General features: G+C 41.3%; 1 protein-coding gene across 1 annotated transcript in view; it reads right to left on the bottom strand.

Moving 5' to 3' along the window:
• Positions 1–2,840: 2,840 nt before the first annotated feature.
• LOC125459918 (uncharacterized) overlaps positions 2,841–22,820 on the bottom strand; it is a 79,977-nt gene continuing 59,997 nt past the window's right edge. The window contains exons 20-27 of the mRNA XM_059651527.1: positions 14,985–15,092; positions 14,841–14,886; positions 14,649–14,755; positions 12,733–12,857; positions 11,119–11,387; positions 9,396–9,495; positions 4,361–4,617; positions 2,841–2,926 (exon numbers count right to left, since the gene is read on the bottom strand). Of these exons, the coding sequence (XP_059507510.1) occupies positions 2,841–2,926; positions 4,361–4,617; positions 9,396–9,495; positions 11,119–11,387; positions 12,733–12,857; positions 14,649–14,755; positions 14,841–14,886; positions 14,985–15,092 (1,098 nt within the window). The remainder of the gene's footprint in view (positions 2,927–4,360; positions 4,618–9,395; positions 9,496–11,118; positions 11,388–12,732; positions 12,858–14,648; positions 14,756–14,840; positions 14,887–14,984; positions 15,093–22,820) is intronic.

Here is a 22,820-nt window from a genome sequence, read left to right as displayed (position 1 = left end):
CAAGATTTTCAAGGTAGCACCTCATTGACTCTACATAGATTTATACAAAGAGCTTGTTTGCACTTTACAAGATGTCATCATGAATGGTTATTGTACAAACTAAGAATTTAAGGTATGGGGTATCATCTTAGCATGGATTGGCAACAGGTTAGTGGACGGGAAATGGAAATTCGGGACAAATGAGTCATTTTAAAATTGGTAAGTTATCACTAGTGGAGTGTCACAAGGATCAGTGCTGAGGCTTCAACCATTCACAATCTTTATGAATGATTCAAGGAAGGGACTGAATCTGGTTGTTATTTTCACTGATGACACAAAGCTAGTAAAGTGAATAAGTTGTAATGAGAAAATAGGGCAGATGGAAAGGGATATAAGTAAGGTGAGTAAGTGGGAAAAAAAGTGGCATATGGAGTATAATGTGGGAACTAGCTTACTTTGGCATGAAGAACAGAAAAACCAGTATATTTAAACAGAGAGAAATTGAACAACATTGTGGTACAAAGGGCTCTGGGTGCTCTGATAGGTGAAAAATAAAAGACTGGTAGTCAGGACCAGCAAATCACCAGGAAGTCAAATGGAAGTTGGCGTTATTTGCAAGAGGAATCGAGTATAAATGGAATGAAGTTTGTAAACAGTGTGCAAGTCACTGGTGAGACCAGATTTGGAGTCTAAAGCACTGACTGCAGTTTTGCTGTCCTGTCTTAGAAAGGATATAATTACATTAGAAGCAGTTCAGAGGAGGTTCACCACTGATTCCTGGGATGAAGGGAATGTCTTATGAGGAAACCTTGGAGACATTGGGCTTGTGTTCATTGAATGTTAGATAATGAAAGGTAACCCTACTGATAAGATTGTGAGGTGAACTTGACATAGTGTTTGCTAAAAGATGTTTTACTTTCTGAGAAAATCTAAAACCAGGGGTCACGGAATAAAAACTAGGTGATCTTTGATTTAAAAGAAAGATGGCGAGTAATATTTCTCTTAGATGGATGTCAGTAAGTTGAATCTTTTCCATGAGGAGACAGGGTTATTGACTATGTTTAAGACTGTGTTAGATAGCTTCTTTATGAATAGTCTAAGGTAACAAGGTAAATAGGAAAGTAAAGCTATCAGATCAGCAATTATCTTAACAAATAGCTGTAAAGGCTTTTTGGGCCAAATGTCCTAATCCTGCATCTTATTTGTATGTTCCCTTGTTTGCATGCATGAAGTATTTTATGTTGACCAATAATAAGTAGATATTAATAATTCTATAATGAATGTAATTACGCTGGTGTACTGCTATTTTTGGTATCTGGGATCTGACCAAAATCAATTAATTCAATTTCTCTGCACTGAACTCCATTTATCATCTGTCTACCCATTCCACCAACCTGACTATATCCTTTCTAAAGTCTATAGTATCCTCTTCACAGTTCACCACACTCCGAAGCTTTGTATCACCTACAGACCTTTGGAAACGTGCCCTGGACACGTACAGGTTTGGTTATTGATATGTATTGGGCCAAGTGCGACAATTCTCAACAATGGGACACTCCTAACTTTCTATTGGTTTAAAAATAATCGATTACGGCTATGCTGTTTCCTGTCATGCAGCTAATTCCACAGGATGTTGCTACTTTTTTCATTCCACAAATGACCACTTTGTCCACAAGTCTGTTGTGTGGCATTGCATCACATAATTTCTGGAAGTCCACGTAAACCACACAAACTACAGTGCCTTCATCAGCTTCTCTTCAAAACCTCCAGCAAGTCATTAAACATGATTTTCCCTTAAGAAATCCATGTTGGCTTTCTTTAACTAAGGCACATTTGTCCACGTGACTATTAATTTTATCTCATATTATTGCGTTAGAAGGTATCCCACCACTGAAGTTAAACTAACTGGTTTGCATGTTCTTATTAACTTAAGAATATTAATAACTATTCATAAACAAGTAACAAATACAAGCTAGATTTCAAGCCAATCATTAGGATTCTTAAATATTATCAAAAATAATATCAAATATTATAGTAATTCCACTTCATAAATCTGTCAGTAACAATCAGCTTGGCAACAAATAAATTATCAAGTCAGTAAATTGCATTCAAATTTCGAAATAAAAGTGTCGCAAAATTTGTGCAGGACAAGTTACAGCAAGAGAGAGAAACATGATTAATAATTAAATACAAAGCAAATCATTGCAAGATGTAAATGTTCAAAATTGTTACAATGTGTGACTCGGCAGCATAAAGAAGAAACTTCTCAGTGAAATAGATTTTGTATATTAAAGAAAATTTTGGAACAGTCTTAAGTTTGTTTTTTTTGCATTAAAATATGTTTAAAACGATAACAGAAAATAGTATGCAGGTGGGTTCTGAATGTGTCAAAAAAGAAAGAAGCTGCAATCTTAAATAGAAAGGCATAGACTGTGCAGCACAAAAGAGGCCATTCAAGCCAACAGGGCTGTGCCATTGATTATACTGCGCATGAGCCTTCCTCTTTTTCATCTAACTCTTTTGGTGAATGGCTGAAACATTCTTGGACAATGTCTGAGAGCTTTTGAATCAGGTTCAGCTTAAACGGCATGAACACAGTTTGGACTCAATTGGTAGGAAATCTGTGCACATGGAAGGGGGACTTTCCTTGGTCTTTGGTTCTTCCAGTGCACAGCTTCAGGGGCACACCAGGAATTCAGGTACATAACCCACATGTTTTTCTAAATGTGATGGAAGTATATGGGGCATTTGTAGAATTCCCTGAATATGTCCCTGGTGTGCTGCTCTGCGCTGGGAAATTAAAGATGAAAGTTTAACATTGTGATTCAGAAATAGATGGGTGCACATTTCAGATATCTTCATTAGGTGTTTGTATTTTTACTCGTGTCGCTGACAATGCGATTAGGTGATCGTAGTAACATGCAGTACCACAGGAATACGAAAAACCCTGCAAGCAAAACAAACTATTTCAGGAACTAGTTTCAGTGTTTATATAAAGTATGTTAACATTCGTAAATATATTTTAAGTGATTGTTCATTATAAAGAGCTTTATAACTAATTGTAAGATGGTCTACATTAATTTGATAGTCCAGATTAAGGCATATTGGACTATTACTGAATGTAAATTAGGAGATTATTTTTCATGTTTATGCAGCTGATTTATTATTTTTCATACCAGGAATGGTGGTGTGATGAATTTCTCTCTCCTCTCTACCAATGACATGGAAACGTAGAAAATAGGAGCAGCAGTGGACATTCAGCCCATCAAGCCTGTTCTGTCATTCATTCTGACCACGGCTGATCACCCAATTCAATGGTCTATTCCTGCTTTTCCCCCATATTCTTTGATCCCTCTACTCTCAAGTGCCATATCCAACTCCTTCTTGAAATCAGACAATGTTTTGGCCTGGACTACTTTCCGTGATTCTGAATCCCACAGGCTCACCACTCCCTGGATGAAGTTATTTCTCCTCATGTCAGTCCTAAATGGCTTATTTACCCATTAGACTGAGATCCCTAGTTCTAGACTCCCTGGCCATCAGGAACATCCTTCCTGCATATGCCCTGTCTAGTACAATTAGAATTTTATAACACTCTTTAAATGCCCAGACTGGCCCAGGCTTTGCCCGTTTTATAGTCACCCGGTGTAGAATCATGAGACTTCAACCTAATGTATATCACAACAGAGTTCGAGCATTTTATTATTGGGGATATGATCAATGGTCCAGCGTTCAAAATACACAGAGGTGTTCGGTGAACCCCCGCCTAGAGACGCTCGAAATAGTTCAATCACAGGGGTGACCATTCAGGGAAAAGTCACCCCCTATGTAGAATGGACAGAATCAGCAAAGACCTGCTCCTCCAATTACAGACTGGGTCTCTCCAAAGAGCAGAGAAACAGCCTCTGACTGAAGGAACTTAGAGAAAGTGAGTGGCATCAATGAGCAAAGCTGTCGGACCAGAGGAAGTGGGGGTCCTGAGGTAACGAGGCTAGAAATTATGGGAGGGACAAGAGGTGGCTGGGTGAGGCTGGTGCCCTGGAGCAAGATTGTTGGATGGAAGAGGGGTGGGGAGTGCGCTGTGAGGCTGGGGAGGGAGAAGTGAGGACAGAGACAGGTGCAGTGGGTAAGGTTTGGTGACTGGAGGTTGCAAATAGGAGAAAAATCTTGCAACAATGGGAGAAGGCGTGCAAAGGTGGAGAGAGGGTGCAAAGGCAGAATTCATGGGAAAGGATGGGAAAATCTATGACGTAGAGAGATGTTCACAAAGGGGAGAGAGTGCCTGCAATTGGGAGCAAGCTGAGAAGAAAGTCTTGAAAAAAATATTATTTTGACTTAAAGTCTAGTCAATACATACAGTACCAGTAACACATTGACTGACCTTGGAGAGGGTTCAGGATGCAGAACAGGTACATTGCAAGTACACTCTGAGGTCCATGTGAGAAGAAAGCTATGCCGTAGGTAATGCCCAGTAGACAAGTCAGGCCGAGCACACTGAATACACTCTTTCTATCTGTCCCCTTCAATCTGAACACCTTCACACACACAATTAGCAGCATGATAGAGTTACCCAGGAACATGAGTGCAAAATATGCAACATTTGTAACGTAATGCACTGTCTTGTTTTTTATCCAACACCTGTTGAGAGGACATAAAAATGTTTTAATTAAGATCCATAAAAGTATCCCAAGAAGACATTAGGCAGAAAGAGGTGATTGTGTCATATTCAGCCAAATGGGGAAGTGCATGTTTCAATTGGTCAATCCTTCTGCCACATAGACGAGGGGGTCAGCTAGCTCAGTTGGCTGGCTGGCTTGTTTACATTGCAAAATGATAATAACAGCATGGGTTCAATTCCCACACAGGCTATGGTCACTATGAAGGACTCTCAGCCCTTACCTTAAACACAGTGACCTTCAGGTTAAGCCACCACCACACATCTCTGTTTAATTAGAGAGCAGCTCTGTAGTTGCTTAACATTTACATGGAGAAAAAACATATTGCCTACTATTTTAACTGCTACTGGTAATTGTGTTCATTTATCATTTCTTTTTGCAGTTTTTTCACAAAATCATTAAATAATTAAACAATTTGAGGGTGTTAATAATTGAATTAAATAACGTGTGAATTGACCCAGAGGGTTAAGTAAGTCAGCAATACAGTCAAAGCACTAGCTGCCTGTACAAGGCATAAAGATGAGTTTTACTATGTAAGGGATTAATGATTCAAGCAGTGACGTCTATTGGATCACAAGCTGTACCTACAACTCCATTCACGCATTCTCTGTTCTACAGAAGCTGAGAAATGACAGGTGAACATCATTGAGTTGATGTTCAATACCATTTGCTGGCTGCTGTTTTATCATCACGTGGCTCATTTATATTAAATAGTTTAATGTTTCAGGGAAAATAGTAAACAAAGGAATGTTGAATATGCATTAAACATTTGTGGCTGTTCTCTCCAATAGTAGTTTTTGGTCTTGAGAGTCCTTTCAAACATTTTATGCTGACAAATGAAATTCTCAAGACATCATTGGAAAGTGAGAAAGCACTACACGACAATTTTCAAAATCTTATTTACATCTTTAAACAGGATTCCTGACTCTCACTTTTTGTTTGTATATACAAAAATAAGTTGGATTTATAAGTGGCCTACAATAGTTTATATTTTTTAGCAAAGGTGCTTCATAGAAACATGAGAATAAAAATGAAACAAAAAAACCTAAGGAGAGATTGGTCAAATGTTTGGTGATTTTCAGAATTTAGTGAAGAATAGAAGCAAGTTGAAGGGTCTTCAGGAGGCAATGCCAGAGAATGATGAGGCAACGGGAGTAAGGAATGCTCAAAACAGCAGTTCTGGGGAGTTGTAGGGAAGGGGGTATTTCCAACAATATAGGGAGGGGAAAGGTCATGGGGCTATTAATATGAGGATTACAATTGTAAATCTGAGTAGGAGGAAGATAAAGTGTCAGTGTAGGTCAGTGAGAACAAGCAAAAGTGGATAATTAGGACTGGCTGCAGAAGGAGATATGATTGCAGAGCTCTTGATGAGCTGAAAGACATGGAAGATGGATAAAGGGAAGCTGTTTGGAAGAATATTGGTGTAGTCAAGGCTGGAGGCAACGCTGATATGTGAAGGTTTCAGCTGCAGCTGGGCTGAGGACAATGGGGAAGCCTGGGGAGTTACAAGTACAGAATATTGTGATGGGAAACATTTGCAGTCAGAAGCTGAATCTGACGTCATAGAAGAGTCCAAAATTTTAGAGATGAGCTTGAGGCTGTGCAGCGAGGGATGGGAATAGAATCAGTGGTGAGGGGACACAGGTCATGGTTGGGGCCAAAATGATGCTTTTAATCTTTGTAGACTTGCTTTTATAATAATGTCAGCAAACTCCTAGCTCAAGAGCGTGACCCACAATTGGATTCAGGGGTAAGGTTACAGTTAGTGAGGGAAGCCATTGTTAGAAGTGTTCTGGCTATAGTAGGTAACAACAGTCAAGTGAAGAAAGTCCCATGGAGATGGATAGTAGACGAAACCTCAAGGAGATTCATTCACACCTGCTGTTGTTTCAAACTTGCAGAAGTTGAATGGATTTGATAAAAAGGATACAAATAATTATCACAAGAAAAGTTGCCCAGTCTACAGGGGATGCATCCTAGATTACCAAAGAGACCAAGGGTAGAAATTAGCAGTGGCTCTAGTCCCATTCTTCTCTTTGGATATGGGAGCAATGTCAGGATACTGGTGGACTGCTCATGTTGCAGCCCTGTCTAAAACAGAAGCTGGAATAAACCCAGTTACTACTGGCCAGGCAGTTAATGTCAATGATGTGAACCTTTATGGACAATGTTTTGGACAAAATGGAATTGGTATTTACTGAAGTATGGCTTCATAAGTGGAAGTTAGGAGGTCATTTGAAAAGAAAAACATACATTTGACTAATTTGATTAAGTTATTCAAAGTAACAGTAGCAGGTGTACCACAGTGTGAGCCTGCTAACTGCGACATTGGTTGTCAACACAATTCTTTGCACACTCTGGATTATTTATCATATGCTGTCCAATTGCAGAAACTTATTGAATGTTGGACATTATGTTGTGAGTTTCACAAGTATGGGCTCATTATGTGTTCCTGAACCTATAGGCCCTGTTCTGTGCAGACAGAAAGACAGATAAACATGTACACCCACTTGCCTGTTTCAACTTAACCAAATGGGTGACTGCCATTTTTTGGTTTATTTCTAAGGGCAATGCCATGGCCAATCAGAGTCAACCATGCCTGAATTGGCATTTAAACAAGGCTTGGCATATGAACCATGCAAACATAAGAATTAGGAATAACGGTGGGCCAATTAGCTCCTCAAATCTGACAATAGACAATAGACAATAGGTGCTGGAGTAGGCCATTTGGCCCTTCGAACCAGCACCACCATTCATTATGATCATGGCTGATCATCTACAATCAGTATCCAGTTCCTGCCTTATCCCCATAACCCTTGATTCCACTATCTTTAAGAGCCCTATCCATCTCTTTCTTGAAAGTATCCAGAGACTTGGCCTCCACTGCTTTCTGGGGCAGAGCATTCCATATATCCACCACTCTCTGGGTGAAGAAGTTTTCCTCAACTCTGTTCTAAATGGCCTACCCCTTATTTCTAAACTGTGTCCTCTGGTTCTGGACTCACCCATCGGTGGAAACATGCTTCCTGCCTCCAGAGTGTCCAATCCCTTAATAATCTTATATGTCTCAATCAGATCCCCTCTCATCCTCTTAAACTCAAGCGTATACAAGCCCAGCAGCTCCAATCTTTCGACGTAGGATAGTCCCGCCATTCCGGGAATTGACCTCGTGAACCTACGCTGCACTCCCTCAATAGCAAGAATGTCCTTCCTCAAATTGGGAGACCAAAACTGCACACAGTACTCCAGGTGCGGTCTCACCAGGGCCCTGTACAGCTGCAGAAGGACCTCTTTGCTCCTATACTCAATTCCTCTTGTGATGAAGGCCAGCATGCTATTAGCTTTCTTCACTGCCTGCTGTACCTGCATGCTTGCTATGCCATTCAATAAGTAGACTGATTGCAACATCAAATAGCCATTCCTGCCTACTGCCTACTGATAACCTTTCACTCCCTTCCTTAACAAGGATATGTCTATCATTGTCTTAACAAGATTCAAGGACAATGCTTCCACCATCTCCTTTGAGAGAGCGTTCTAAAGACTCACAACCCTCTGAAAGGGAATAAAAAACAGCCAAATCTCTGTTGCAAATGGGTTACACCTGATTTTATAAGCGATAACCACTGATTTGAGATCTTCCGTAAAGGAAAGATCCTCTCTGCATGTACCCTGTCAAGCCCCTTCAGGGTCCCTTACACTTTTCAAGTAAGTCATTTCCTCCTGTTCTAAACTCCAATGGATTTTTCTTTATTCCTTCACAGGATGAGGGCATTGCTGGCTAGGCCAGCATTTATTGCCCATCTTTAATTGCCTAGAGTGTACTTAAGAATCAATGACATTGCTCTGGAGTCACATGTTGTCCAGACCAGATAAGGATGGCAGTTTTTTTTCCCTTGAAGGGCACTAGTGAACCAGATGAGTTTTTCCCAACAACTGACAATGGTTTCATGGTCATCATCGGACTGTCAGTTCCAAATTTTTTTTAATTGCGGGACTCACACCCGGGACCCCAGAACATTACCTGGGTCTCTGTGTTAACAGTCCAGGCATAATATCACTAGGCCATTTCCTTTCCTGTCCAACATTTCCTCATAAAACAATCCTCTCATTTTGCATATCAGCCCTGATAAAACCATTCTGAACTGCCTCCAACAGATTACATCCTTTTGGAAATAAGGTGATCAATATGGGAATTTTGGCAAGTTAAAACAAAATGCATTGATCATCTCACTAGCCACTTCTTTTAAGGCTCTAATATGGAGCCCATCAGTACCCAACTCTGGTCAGCCCACAGGCCCAATAATTTACTCAGTACCATTTCTCCGGTGACTGTGATTTCAGTCAATTTCTCCCTTCCTTCTATTTCCTGATAGTAATCATTAACTTCCCTAAGGTGTTGTCTCTCCCAGTCAGAGTTTACTCACTAATGCTGACCAGCCTCCTCTCTGATAGTATAAATGTTGTTGTCCCATAAAATTGGTATTCTTGAAAGTCATCCTGATGGATGTAAGACAGAAACTTAGATTAATTGTGTCTTTCTTCAGCAATACAAAAGATAGACCATTTCCAGAGGTAAGGCAATACGTAGAGAGTAACGCAGAAAGAGTGGGCAAGTAAGGATGACTGGACAGTTTTACCAAAGGAGCTGCACAAGCATGTTAGGTCAAATGGTCTCTTTCTGTACTGCATTATTCTATTTGTCAGTCACTTTTTAAAAATTAAATTATTAAAACATACATGTGAGAAGTGTCATAACTGCCAATGACAGGAATGGAATATCGGCCATAATTTTCTGTGTTCATTCCAATGATGACTAAAAGCATGCCAGCTGGGAAGCCTGGGAATACAAATGGTCATAGTTGCAAACATTACTGACATTATTCTATGATTTCTATTGGATAACATCTATTAATAATTCGAACTATGCCAAGAATTCCACTCAAAGCTGATTTAGTATTACCAATCAGGCTTGCAGTGTGATTTAGTTTCATGAGGTAGAAGCGTTATTGATTCACCACATAGGACCCTATTCTTTGTAGAAAAAAGATATGTGCCCATACATTTTATCTTCATCACTGAGGAAAGGGTTGTGGAATTGTCAATCCATGCTGCTTTATCCATGACAATTCCTTGACTGACTAAAGTCTGCTTGCCTGGTCTAGCTTAAGCAACTAACTAAGCGTAACAGTTATGAGTTACTGCTACATCTGTATCCTAAACATGGGTCCCATCTATCAGCACCAGCTTTTCATGCTATATAAGTTGATGGTTCTTTTTCAACATTGGTTTCTTGCATCCCAGTCCTGATGAGTGCAAGAGGAAATTGTTTCAACCTGTGTCTATTTTAAGCAATATTTTAGTACTAACTTTGCTCAGCAAGAGTTCAGCCTGCTTTTGAAGAGAGGTTTCCTTCTCTCAACAGCTCCCGCTGTTTCGTTTAGCTTGAAATGAAAATTCCTGGTTATGTTTTTCAAATGCACAGAAAATAAAAACTGTCAATGTGTATAACAAGCTACTGAATTCACTCAGAGCACCGGCTGAGTAGCTGGTATATATGAATGTCACTCCCCCTAGATTCCAGCACACTCGCGTATCAGACAAACAAAGAGGTCACTGACGTTAAGATTCAGTCTTCAGATTTTGCGAGGATGCTTTGGAGGTGCTGGGCTGCATAGTATACATTCAGTGGGGGCTCCTGCCTAGCATGGAGCTGACCCCTGTCTCTGACTGACTTTTTCTGCTGAGTAATGTGAGTACAGTCAGACATGAGCTGCCTGGTCTGTTATGGAGAGTGGTGACAGATTGGAAAGTGAAAGCTGCTGTCTGAATCCTTCAATTCCTGCTGTGGTAACACAAAGGTGGCGGCTGCCCGAGGGAAACTTGTCTTTTGTTTAAAGCACTGGGCTGTGCGAGGTCATGCTCGGCTAATATGGACACGAGTCTCTCAGGGATGACTCTGGGATGCCTCACCCTTGACCTTTCAGCACTGAATTTAGAGTCCTAACAAGCTGCTTTCAATCAGAGAAATAGTTTATTGCTGCAGAATTCTCTCCAATTAATCATGAAAAACAGTCTCTCTATTAGCACCATTAATTCCACTCTCACAAGTGGGGGTGACCTTTTTTGATCATTGCTGTCTCAGGGCTACATATCAAGGATGTTTCATGCTGTGTTCATTACCAGCTGGCAATAAACCTGGACTATCAAAAATCACTCAGTTTTCTGCTCTGGGTCTGAATCTGTTCACTCCCTACCTTCACCAAATTTGATCCTTAATCACAGTTGAAATTTCACAGAGTTTTCTCCTGTTATTTTGACAGACAGCAAGAATCCCTAAAGACTAACTGTTTCACACTTTAGTTTTTTTGTGTGTAAAATGAAATAAATGTTGCTACATGAGGCAGTGAGAATTAGACCATGCATTTACAAATAAGTCAGCAACCGATTACATTACACTTACCCCAACCAAGAAGGCAGAGTTTCAGCATGTAAAAACGAATGTAAATGTTGAACACCTTGATCAGCATAAGGTACAGGTGAAATGCTTCAATTCCCATCCATGTAAAGCTACAAAGAAGTGAGTAATGCAGCAGGGCAGCAATGGCTTTACAGAACTCATCAGATCTACTGAAACTGAATGCTGTGCTGGTTAAGAAGTTCGCATTGAGAAGAAACAAGGCAGCAGAAAGATTCACATGGATCTGGATGGAAGCTTCTTTTTGTCCTTTTCTAAATGAAGAGAAAAGAAACACCATTTAGGAAAAAAAAATACACTTGGATAAACATTGATTTCAAAGACATCCTGCACCTGGAGATGCCTGAGGCAGGTAAAGCGCATGCCTATGATCTGTTTCTATCACTCCCATCTCCTGGAGCAGGTTGACAGCCTAAACACATAGCTTAAGGGGCAGCTCTCTGAATAAGGATGGCTGATCAGGAAACTCTCCCTCTCCGACCATCTGCTCTACGTGTATTAAAAGGACCTGCAGGTTTTGATCAGCCTGCCTGACCAAAAGTTCTGGAGTGGGACTTGAACCCAGAGCTGCTGACTCAGCAGGTAGTGACGCTGCTTACTGCAGATAAGATCTCTGAACATGACATAGAAACATAGAAGATAGGAGCCCGAGGAGGCCATTCGGCCCCTTGAGCCTGCTCCACCATTCGTCACAATCATGGCTGATTTTCCAACTCAATGGCCTAATCCTGTTTTCTCCCTATAACCTTTGATCTCATTTGCCCCTAATGCTATATCGAGCAGCCTCTCAAATACATTCAATGTTTTGGCATCAACGACTACCTGTGGTAATGAATTCCACAGGCTCACCACCCTTCTGGTGAAGAAATGTCTCCTCATCTCCGTCCTAAATGGTTTACCCCAAAACCTCAAACTGTGACCCCTGGTTCTGGACATACCCACCATCGGGAACATCCTCCCTGCATCTACTCTGTCCAGTAGAATTTTATAAGTCTCTATGAGGTTCCTCCCCGGCTTATTCATCTGAACTCTATTGAAGACAATCCTATCCTAGTCAGTCTATCCTCATACATCAGTCCTGCCATCCCCAGATTCAGACTGGTAAACCTTCGCTGCACTCCCCGGATAGCAAGAGCATCCTTCCTCAGAAAAGGAGACCAAAACTGCACACAATATTTTAGATATGCCCTCACCAAGGGCCTATGTAATTGCAACAGCACATCCCTGCTCCTGTACTCAAAACCTCTTGCAATGAAGGCCAACATCCACTTGCTTTATCACCTGCTGCACCTGCATGCTTAGCTTCAGCAACTAGTGCACAAGGACACCCAGGTCCCACTGCATAACCCCCTCTCCTGATTTACAGCCATGACACAATAAGCTGCAATGTGAAAGCAAATTGAATCACTACTCAGCCACAATATTCTCTGAATTAAAATAGAACATTAAAACAGAAGTAAGCTTTGTTCAATGAACTTGCTGTTGTGAATTACTCATGAGGTCTATCCACAAGGAATTATTTGCTGTAGATTTTCCTTGTACAATCAATTCATTTAGAATGGTTTCTTCTACATGAAATTTTATCTTTGACATTCGTACCTGAGAATAAAGTGGATGATTAAAGTAATTACTGTGAAAATGACAGAAACACCACAACCAATCCAGGTGATATATGTTAGTGATTTCAAAGTCTTCTCATCCACTGGTGGGTTCCCATCGATTTGCTTTATTAAAGAAAAGGAGAACATTGATATGAGTATTGGGTAATGTTTTCTTCAACTGAGTGATATCAGGGCAAACTGAGCAAGCTGGGCCTTCTCACTTTGAAAAGGTGTTGGCTTTGAGGAGATATGATGAGGACTGGGAATTTGCCCAGAGATACTCCCACTCCATGCCAATAAGTATAAAGGGTTGGGGCAGAATTATGCTGCACATAAAATGGGTTTTCGCTGCACTTCCAGAAAAGTTATGGCATCAGAACAGGAGCCAATTCAATGCAACTCCCAGTCCTCATGCTGACAATCCTGACACGACAGGCAGTGAGGACGGTGGTGGGCAATGGGAGATGACATCTGGGAGGGCGGGAATCAGGATGGGTTATAATGACAGACACTTGGGTCAGATACTCAGAAAGAATTCCCTTCACAAGAGTCATGAACATCTTTCTAGAGCCCCTACATTGTAGAAACATGCCATTCAGCCCAACAAGTCCAGCAGCATCCCACACAGGCCCATCGCTCTACCCTATCCCTGTGACCCTGCATTTTTTTTTATTCATTTAGGGGATGAGGGTGTCACTGGCCAAGCAGCATTCATTGCCCATCCCTAATTGCTCAAAGGACAGTTCAGAGTCAAACTCCATTGCTGGAGTCACATGTAGGCCAGACCAGGTAAGGATGGCAGTTTCCTTCCCTAAAGGACATTAGTGAACCAGATTGGATTTTCCAACAATCTACAATGGGCTAGAATCATAGAATCCCTACAGTTTTGAAACATGCCCTTCAGCCCAATAAGTCCACACTGACCCTCAGAGCATCCCACCCAGACTCATGCCTCTATGATCCACCTAACATACACTCTCTAACTCCCTGAACACTACAGGCAATTTAGCATGGCCAATCTTTGGACTATGGGAGGAAACCCATACAGACACGAGGAGAATGTGCAAAATCCACACAGACAGTTGCCTGAGGCTGGAATCGAACCCTGGTTGCTGATGTTGTGAGGCAGCAGTGAAAACCACTGTGCCGCTGAACCGGCCATTGGTTCATGGCCATCATTAGATTTCTAATTTCAGATATTTTTACTGAATTCAAATTCTACCATCTGCCATGGTGGGATTTGAGCCCAGGTCCCCAGAACTTTTTCTGGGGTATCTGGATTAACACTTCAGCGATAATAGCACTGGGCCATTGCCCTCCCTCTATTCCCGATGGCTAACATACCTAACCTGCACATCCCTGGACACAACGGGATAAGTTAGCGATGCCAATCCACCTGGAACTGGACCCAGGTTATTGGCGCTGTGAGGCAGTAGTGTTAATCACTGTGCCACTGTGCCACCCCTTTTATTTTTGAAGACAGAAATTTCTTAAAGAAATCCCCAGCACACATGGGGAGCGTGAGATTTGCTACAACCATTCCAAAGTGAGCTGGATGAGTTTTGGTGAGTGAAAGACATTTTGATCTACCCAAAGTGAGTGAATTAACAACAGTTGTACCACCCGTTGTCACTGTCTCATAGACCTATCAGGATCAGAGTGAAATTTACCAAAGCTTCTCCCTCAGATTAAATTTCTCTTGCCTCCCTGTATAACTCTGGAGGAAATGAAGGGGGGAGATGGGTTTGCAGCTGAGTAGCTTGCTGCCTGTTGGGGTGTCACCGTCTTAATAAAACTTTTGGTCTTTCTTGTCTGTTTTTGTATCTTTATGTGCAATGAGGGCTTATTATTGTCGAACAAAGCTGAACTGGAATGGGCCAGAAGATACTAAACATTGCCTTACACTGGACCTACCAGCAAGACAGCGAAGAAGGTCAGGTGATTGCATTGACACGTGACTTCATTGACTGTGATTGTCGTTGTGCAGCCAGAATGGCTCCAGTGACCCTCAACGGTGCTCCCTGTAACAGAAAGTTACATCACTTAGAAATCAATCCTTCGTTCCAAGATAATTGAAATATTTCAGAAAATGGCCTTCTTTATTACCATTTTGTTCTAACTTCCAGAAGACACATTTTGGAGTGTCATTTACCTAATATGAAAAAAAAATTATCAATAAGTCTTTACCACCCTCCATGTAGATACTTCCTTCTAATCAACTGAATAATGAAAAGTGAAAAATGTCCTTACCGGTGATGGTTTGTTAAACACAATTATCACAGGGTCTGTCAGATTATCAAACGTACTGTTCCCCACTTGAATTCCAACCACTCTACTTAAAATAGTTTGATTTTTAGCCTGCAAAGATATACAAATAGATTGTAGCAGAATTTCTTATCAAAATCGAAGGAAGAAATAGAGTGGACAGCAGCCCAGTTTCTGTTAGAAGACAGACTCCATTAACTATGGTCAAATGTACAAAGTGTGTTTACATGGGGTGTTTGGATAGAAGTCTAACCCTTGTATTTTCAGTCATCCCATCTGTATGATGGACTGGAATCAATGGTTCTCATCTCCATCCAGCTACCACTGCTGGCTCGAGGGGCCACACCCTGTCTCAGTCGATGGACGAACCATGATGAAAAGAGAAATAGTGAACATTGAGGTGTATTCACTGACAGAGAAAAGAGTCAGGGCTGAACTGCCTCAAATAACCCAAATGTTCTGAACCGAGCATGTGCCACACCATATTACAAGGACTATGGTAATTGGTATATCAGCTTTGGGTAAAATAGCAACGGTCCTTTCAAACCTTGGTTTGCAATGCAACCAAGAAAGCGAAACTTGGAATTCTAGCCTATCACTAGCTTGGAGCCTGCGCTAGGTTATTGGGTCACACAGATAAACTCCAGGGGGGAATCAGTCAGAACAAACTGCATTTCACCTTAAAGCTCCACTATGCAGGCAGCAAAGGACAAAAAATAAACCCACCTCAACTGAACCTCATTTTGCAAAATCCTGGAGAGTTTAGAAAGAGCCTAAAACATTAGGTGAAACATAATATTGGAAGCTGCAGTTCTAAGTCTGCAATCAAGCGGCCCTGGATATTGTTCAATTTAATACCTAGAGGCAACATCTCCACCTGGTTGCTCCCTGAGTCACTCAGCAGCCTTTTTGAAGGATAGTTCTTGTTTCTCCTGAATTGGACAGAGGCTTACAAAAATCGGCCTAAACAAACACTTCTTTCCACACCATGCAGCTTGCCAAGGTCAATGGGCATTTCTTAATGTGGCCAAACTGCGACAGAGAGGAAAGTACCAGCTCCAATCCTTCCCTTAAAAGGTTTGAAACTCGCCAGTTGGAATGTGAAAAAATGCTCAACACTGGTGCCACCAGTCACCCCCAACGACGCTCAGCCAAGGTGTCCCATGTGCCAGCCAGACTCAATTTGATGTCCTGGTCCTAGGTGAGGACCCTTTCCAGCCACTAGGCAGCCTGACACAACAATGCTAGTGACACCCTCTGTTGGTCGGGTTGACCAATATGAACAGGGTCCCTTAGGTATTAGCTTCACAGCGAAGGAAACTACTGTCATTGAGCTGTCAATCAGCCATTCTGAACATATCATGTCCATGTGTAGCCCTGTTCAAGACCAGCAGCATATACATCTCAGAAGCAAAAATATGAAGGCAGATTATTATCTGAATAGTGATCGACTTTGAAAGGGGGGTTGTAACAAGAGGTGGGTGTCCACATAATCCAGTTGAAAGTAAGCATTCAGGTGTGGCAGGTAGTGAGGAACGTCATGTTGTCCTTCATAGCATGAGGATTTGAGTATAGCAGCAGAAGTGTCTTGCTGCAATTGTACGGGGCCTTGGTGAGACCACACTTGGAATACTGTGTGCAGTTTTGGTCTGCTTATCTGTCAAAAGATATTCTGTACATGGAGGGAGTTCAACGAAGGTTTAGCGACTTTATGCCTGGGAAGGTGGAACTGACATTTGAGGAGAGACTGGATCGGTTTGGACTATGTACACTGCAGTTTAGAAGAATTGGGGGATGTCTCATAGAAACCAATAAAATTCGAACTGGACTAGACAGGGTAAACACAGGAAGGATGTTCCCAGTAACTGGGGACTCCAAAACCACAGATCGTAGTTTCAGGATATGGGGTAGGTCATTTAGGACTGAGGTAAGGAGACATTTCTTCACTCAGTTACTGATGAATCTGTGGATTTCTCTACCGCAGAAAGTGGTTGAGGCCGAAAACATTGAACATTTTCAAACAGGAGTTAGATATATTTCTTAGGACTAAAGGGATCAAAGGGTATAGGGAGAGAGCAGGAACAGAGGACTGAGTTGGATGGTAGAGCTGGCTTGAAGGATCGTATAGACTACACCTGTCCCTAATTTTCTATGCTTCTATCCTGCCCTAACATGAAAAGCACAGTGAGCAGGAAGTAGAGGCATGTTTGGTGGCACCCTGAAGTGTTACAATTAAGTTAAACTGAATGTTATGATCATTGTAATGGGTGACTTAGACAATAAAATTGCTGAAGGAACATGGGACAGCACAGAGGCTCAGTGGTTAGCACTGCTGCCTTACAGACCTAACAACCTGGGTTCGAGTTCACCCTCGGGCGACTGTCTGTGTGGAGTTTGCACATTCTCCCAGTGTCTGCACGGTTTCCCTCTGGGTGCTCCGGTTTCCTCCCACAGTCCAAAGATGTGCAGGTTAGGTGGATTGGCCGTGATAAATTGCCCGTAGTATTCAGGGATGTGTTAATTAGGTGGATTCCCGGGGGAAGGGTCTGGGTGAGATGTTCCAAGGTTCAGCATGGACTTCTTGGGCCAAAGGGCCTGCATCCACACTGTAGAGATTCGAACAAAAAAGAACATCAGAGCATGTGTTAATCAGTATGATCTCAGATCACAAAATGGAAAAGGAGAGAGACTGACCTTGTTTTATCAAGAAAATGATGCAATAATAGAAAACATTTTCTTTAAGTAACCACATGAAACAGTAGACTTGGCAAGTTGAAGCAACGTGTTTCGAAATTACATAGATTATGTGCTGTTGAAACAATATTTTAGAAAAGCATAAACAACATTTATGTCTTTTCCAGCTTGGATAGACATTCAGAAAATCCCAGAAAAGTAAAAGATGTATGACCATTTAGAACATCACATCTTGAAGAGTGAAAACATGTGACAGGCATTCACCCTGAAAGTAAAAAAAAAAAATTGGAATGTTTCAGGATTGAATAACCAGAACAAACAGAGTTCTCGGGAGAAGTAAATGGAAAAAGCATGGAAAAGAGCAGACAGCATGCTGCATAGAAAATGTGATCAAACAGAAAAGAATGCAAGGTCAGAACTGGATGACTGATGAGAAACCAGCAAGGATGACAGATAGGGGAAAGCAAAAGACAAACTGGAGTATAATGAAATTGTACAGAAATTAAAAGTTCATGAAGCCAGACTAAAGATGCATGATGAAATGTTGCAGCTGGAAAGAAGCCACAAAATGAGAGAAAGAGAAATTGTTCACAGATAGAAAGGGATAACAACAAACAGTGGAAGACAAAAATGGTACAATATTATTTGAAAGTGATGATGCAGTAGCAAGGCAGAAGTGAATCGAACAATTTGAAGGATATAGATACAGAGGAAAATGCCAGACAAAACATTGGCACCAGAGGTGATAGAGTGCTTTGAAACTGATGAGTACAGGAAAAGCTCCAAGTATAGATGAAATAACCACATACCATTCAAAAGCCCCTGTAGAAATAGAATTAGAAGTTATAACAGGAGTTTAATCAAATATAGACCAAAGAATACATTCTCAGTTAGTTGAGATGTTCATTGCTCATTAACCAAGCAACCTGAAGGAATGGACATCTGTATGGAGTGTAATCTTTTTGGAACGATAATCTTAAGTCATCTTATGAAAGAGATCTCAAATCATAATAAAAAGAAACAAAGCACATTTGAAGCATACGTTGGTGAAACACAATCTTGTTTTAGCCCTCGTGTAGGAACAAGAAATGGAATACTTAATCTAAGGTCAATCTCTATCATATACAAACACACCATCACGTTTATCACAAAAAAATCAATAGACGTGTTGCTGAAATGTAACACTTATAGTAAAGAAAAGTGATTTACCCAGAACCTGAGTATCAGACTAGAAGAGGGACAAATCAGATATATTTCACATTGAAGAGAACAGCTTGATAAGACTGAATGTTGGAGCCAAAATTATTCAATTTGTTCATAAAATAAGTATTTAGAGAATTAAATGCAATTCCAGGAGTAGAAACTGGAGTCAAGTACCTAACAAACTTAAAGTATGCTGACAACACTACTTGCAGAATTGTTGAAGGAAAAATATAATAGAATGAGTGAAAAATTGAAGTTTAGAATATATATTGACCAGGGTTTAAGTCCCACCGCATCTAGAGGTGTAAAATAACCTGTCTCTGAACAGGTTGATTCAGAAATATCTAATATTGAGAAAACATCTAGAATTGGATTAAACATGATCACCACAAAACAATGACAGAAAATATTTGAAGAAACTATAGCAAGGTCATACTGGATAAGTAAAAAAAAGTCTGTTTCTGACATATGATAACCATAGATGGCAGATATGATGCAGAAATTAGAAGGAGGATACTGATAGGCGGAAGTAATTTTGTGAAGATAAGGATAAGAGAACGACACGAAAGCTCAAACTTATAACAAGGAAAAAAAAATTGACAAGGTTTCATCCTATGCAGTTTCCTCTGCGTTTCAGAAGCCTGGACAATAAGTTAGGAGCTATGGAAGAAAGCAGAGGTCTTCAGATAGTGGCTAATGAAACATACGCTCAGAATGTCATATTGAAACCACATTCTACATGAAGAGGTGGTTGAAATTTCAAGAGTAAATAGAATTCTAAAACGTGATGCCCAGAAAAGAAATTGTCAGTATTTCAGCTACTGGATCAGAGCTAAAAAGTTACAGATCTCTTTCGAAGGGCAAAGTGGGAGCATCAGAAACAAGCATTAACCATGGCATACTAGATGAAAGATGTCACCGAGTGGTTGCAGGTGGGAGATCGTGGCTATTTGAAAATGGTGGACAGCGGGTCTCCCAGGAGGATATGAGCAGTGTCACGAGACGTCTCGAGTTTCGAAAATGTGCCAAGAATGTGCACTCACTCATCCAACAGGAGCACAGTAGATACCATGTTTATTGAACAGTTTTCATGTATGTACCTAATGACCACTACACGGAAGATAGATCATGATGTCAGTCAATGAGCCTCACTCTTTTGACACCAGTGCTGCCACTTTACAGTTCCATCATCCAGCCCACACCATGTTTCACACTGGACACAATATGAAGATCCCCACCTGTGCTACTTAGAGATTTTGGATTATTGCTGATTTAATTGTAGGATTGCAGTATTCCTTCTGGTTGATGCTGCAATTTAATGCATTTTGCGCACCTTTCCAACCTTATTAATATATTCAGGGAGTGATACAGGGAATGATCTGGATGGTTTTGACATTTTTTTGGTGGATTAAAGGCTTGTGAATTAGTCAGTTGCAATCAGATACGATGGGGTTTTATAAGGCTTCATCTTGACAATGAGCATGACTGGGGAAAATGGGCAGAAGAGTAGCTCTGAGGAAAAGGGAAAAGGCTTTCAAATATACATCATGTCAGGTAAGGGTGTTTCAGAAGTAATTTCTACCTGAATCTTAATGACGAAAACAATTTGAGACTATTTTACTGAGTAGCTTGCGACTGCAATTTTCCAACTGTTGCAGCTCAACTTCAGAGCTAAGCAAGGACAGTATTAATAATGGCCATCAATCTCACTGTGGCTCTGAACTCTTATGCTTCTGGATTCTCTGAAGCCGCGAAAGGTAACATCTTGCGGTTTTTATCATGTCACTGCACTGATGGCGATCACTAAGCGGGAGTGAACTTCAAAGGGAGTGAACATCATCCCAGTCCTTCTTGAAGGTGGACAAATTGAAGGATTTCTTTGGAGTGCAGGCTTCACACAGTGTGGGTTTGTCAATGAACTCACACATGTTTCCTTGTGTATGATTCATTTTACATTTTACCTGAGCTGAAAGTAATTTCACTCCCTCAATGTGGGCCTGGTGTGTGACCACAGGTAACTTATCTTTCAGGCACACGCCCATTATCCTGGTAGCAATGATGGCACATTCATTCTGTGGCAGTGCTCTATGCCAACTGTGCCCATTATTCTGGCAAAGCAAAGGATGGCAAGTGATTAATATAATGACCTACTCATGATATGGCTTGTCACTCCAGATGAGAATCTTGCACAGGTACACATGACATTGAGAGTCATGCTCGCATTCATTAGGACAGACCATCTATGTCCTGAAGCGATGTCCTGAACTGTTCTGAGAAGCCCAGCAGTATTCACCTGAGCCGGCCTCAGTATTTTCCATGGTCTGTAGTATGTTTGCTACCATGACAATGCCTGAGTGCAAGATCAGACAATAGCCTCCTATAACAAACTCAGATGCAGACTTTGATAGACCACACTGCAGAAGACAGCATCTGGGTTTATTGTAATCCAACGTCACCATGAGGCATTTGATGTCACCTATGAGTAGAGAAGCTGAGGAACATTTGTAAGAATGGAAAGGCCAAAGAGAAGGAACAGGAAAGATGTTTGTTATGAAGCAGCCACCTTCTGTCCAGGCTGAGTGTGAACACCGAATTCCCTAGCAATACCAAGAATTTCAGCTCTACTTCCCATTTGCCAAGTCACAGATTCCTTGTCGCTTCTTTTACTTTCTCCACAAAACAAAAGGAAAAGCAAACATAGTGGTTGATGCCGTCTACTCCACAGCAGCTGAAATAAGCAGGTGCCTCTCACTCCCTCCGGCCTCCTCATCTGTGACCCACCCTGTCCTGCAAGACTGAAGCGAGTAACATGCAGTGCTGATGCAGCTGTTCTGGTTGAATAGCTGTCGGTGTGTCAAAGTGGTGACGATTTTGATAGAGTGAAGTGTATGCGTGCATGAGGCAAAACAGATGTGCATTAAGTCTTCGTCCTGACTGATGGCCCTTGTCGGTTAGTGGATGGTGGGTCTGTGGTGATTTGAGCTGTGATTGAGAGATTCTGTCACCTCAAATACATAGTGCAAATTTCAATTTCATTACCTCTTCCAACTTGCAGTGCATCGCTGGAAATTTGACCCATGCTGTCTCCTAGGCTCAGCAAAGAACATGTCTTTTGGTGGTGGACATTGGTTTTAGATGATGGTTCGCACACACAACACTGGGCCCCTTACTGATCTGTGTAGCCAATGATCAGCATGGTGGGGAGCACAGTGGTTCCAAGTAACAACCCTCGAAATGAAGTCGCACAAAATGTCTTGCCTCCACCTTAATCAGTAGGCATTGATTAAATGGACATCACAATCCCTGTAACTGCATCCATTGGTGAACCCTTTCTGTCCCTGCAGTTATGATACAAACCATTTCCTGGATTTTCACACTAGGTCTCACTTCATGCTGTCTGTCAAGGACCAACACTAAAGTGGGAGACTCAATGAATAAGAACACACTGTACTCTGGATCACTCTCAACTTCAAGGGCATGAAGGGCTAATAAGTACCTGAAATGATACCTTTGGTAATTTTCGGTTGATTACACCTCTGTGCAGCACCTTGGCATATTGTTATCTAAATGCAGTCTGTTGTTGTTGTTGCACTGATTGAACCTGGTGGAAACCTAAAGCTTGAATCTGTCACTCCCTGCTGTCGATTGGAAAAGGTAGCATTTAGGTGATTTCTAATTAACCTGTTTGGAGATGTTATTGCAAATATCTCAAGCAGGTTGGAGTTGAACGCTGGCATCCTGGCTTAGAGGTATGGATATTACCATGGCACCACAAGGTGATGTATATGTTCATACAAAATGTTTTGCGGAGTGATGCATTGCAAAGTGACTGGTATTACTGGCCCTCTGAAATACCCTGAAACAAAAATATCTGACAGTTTTGTTTTTAAGCAAAGATTGTCATTTTCTTTTCCATTCCCTTCC

The sequence above is a fragment of the Stegostoma tigrinum genome, chromosome 16 (genome assembly GCF_030684315.1).
Source record: "Stegostoma tigrinum isolate sSteTig4 chromosome 16, sSteTig4.hap1, whole genome shotgun sequence".
NCBI lineage: Eukaryota > Metazoa > Chordata > Chondrichthyes > Orectolobiformes > Stegostomatidae > Stegostoma > Stegostoma tigrinum.
Note: the sequence above shows the minus strand (reverse complement) of the source record. Positions and strands in the feature narration are given on the sequence as shown.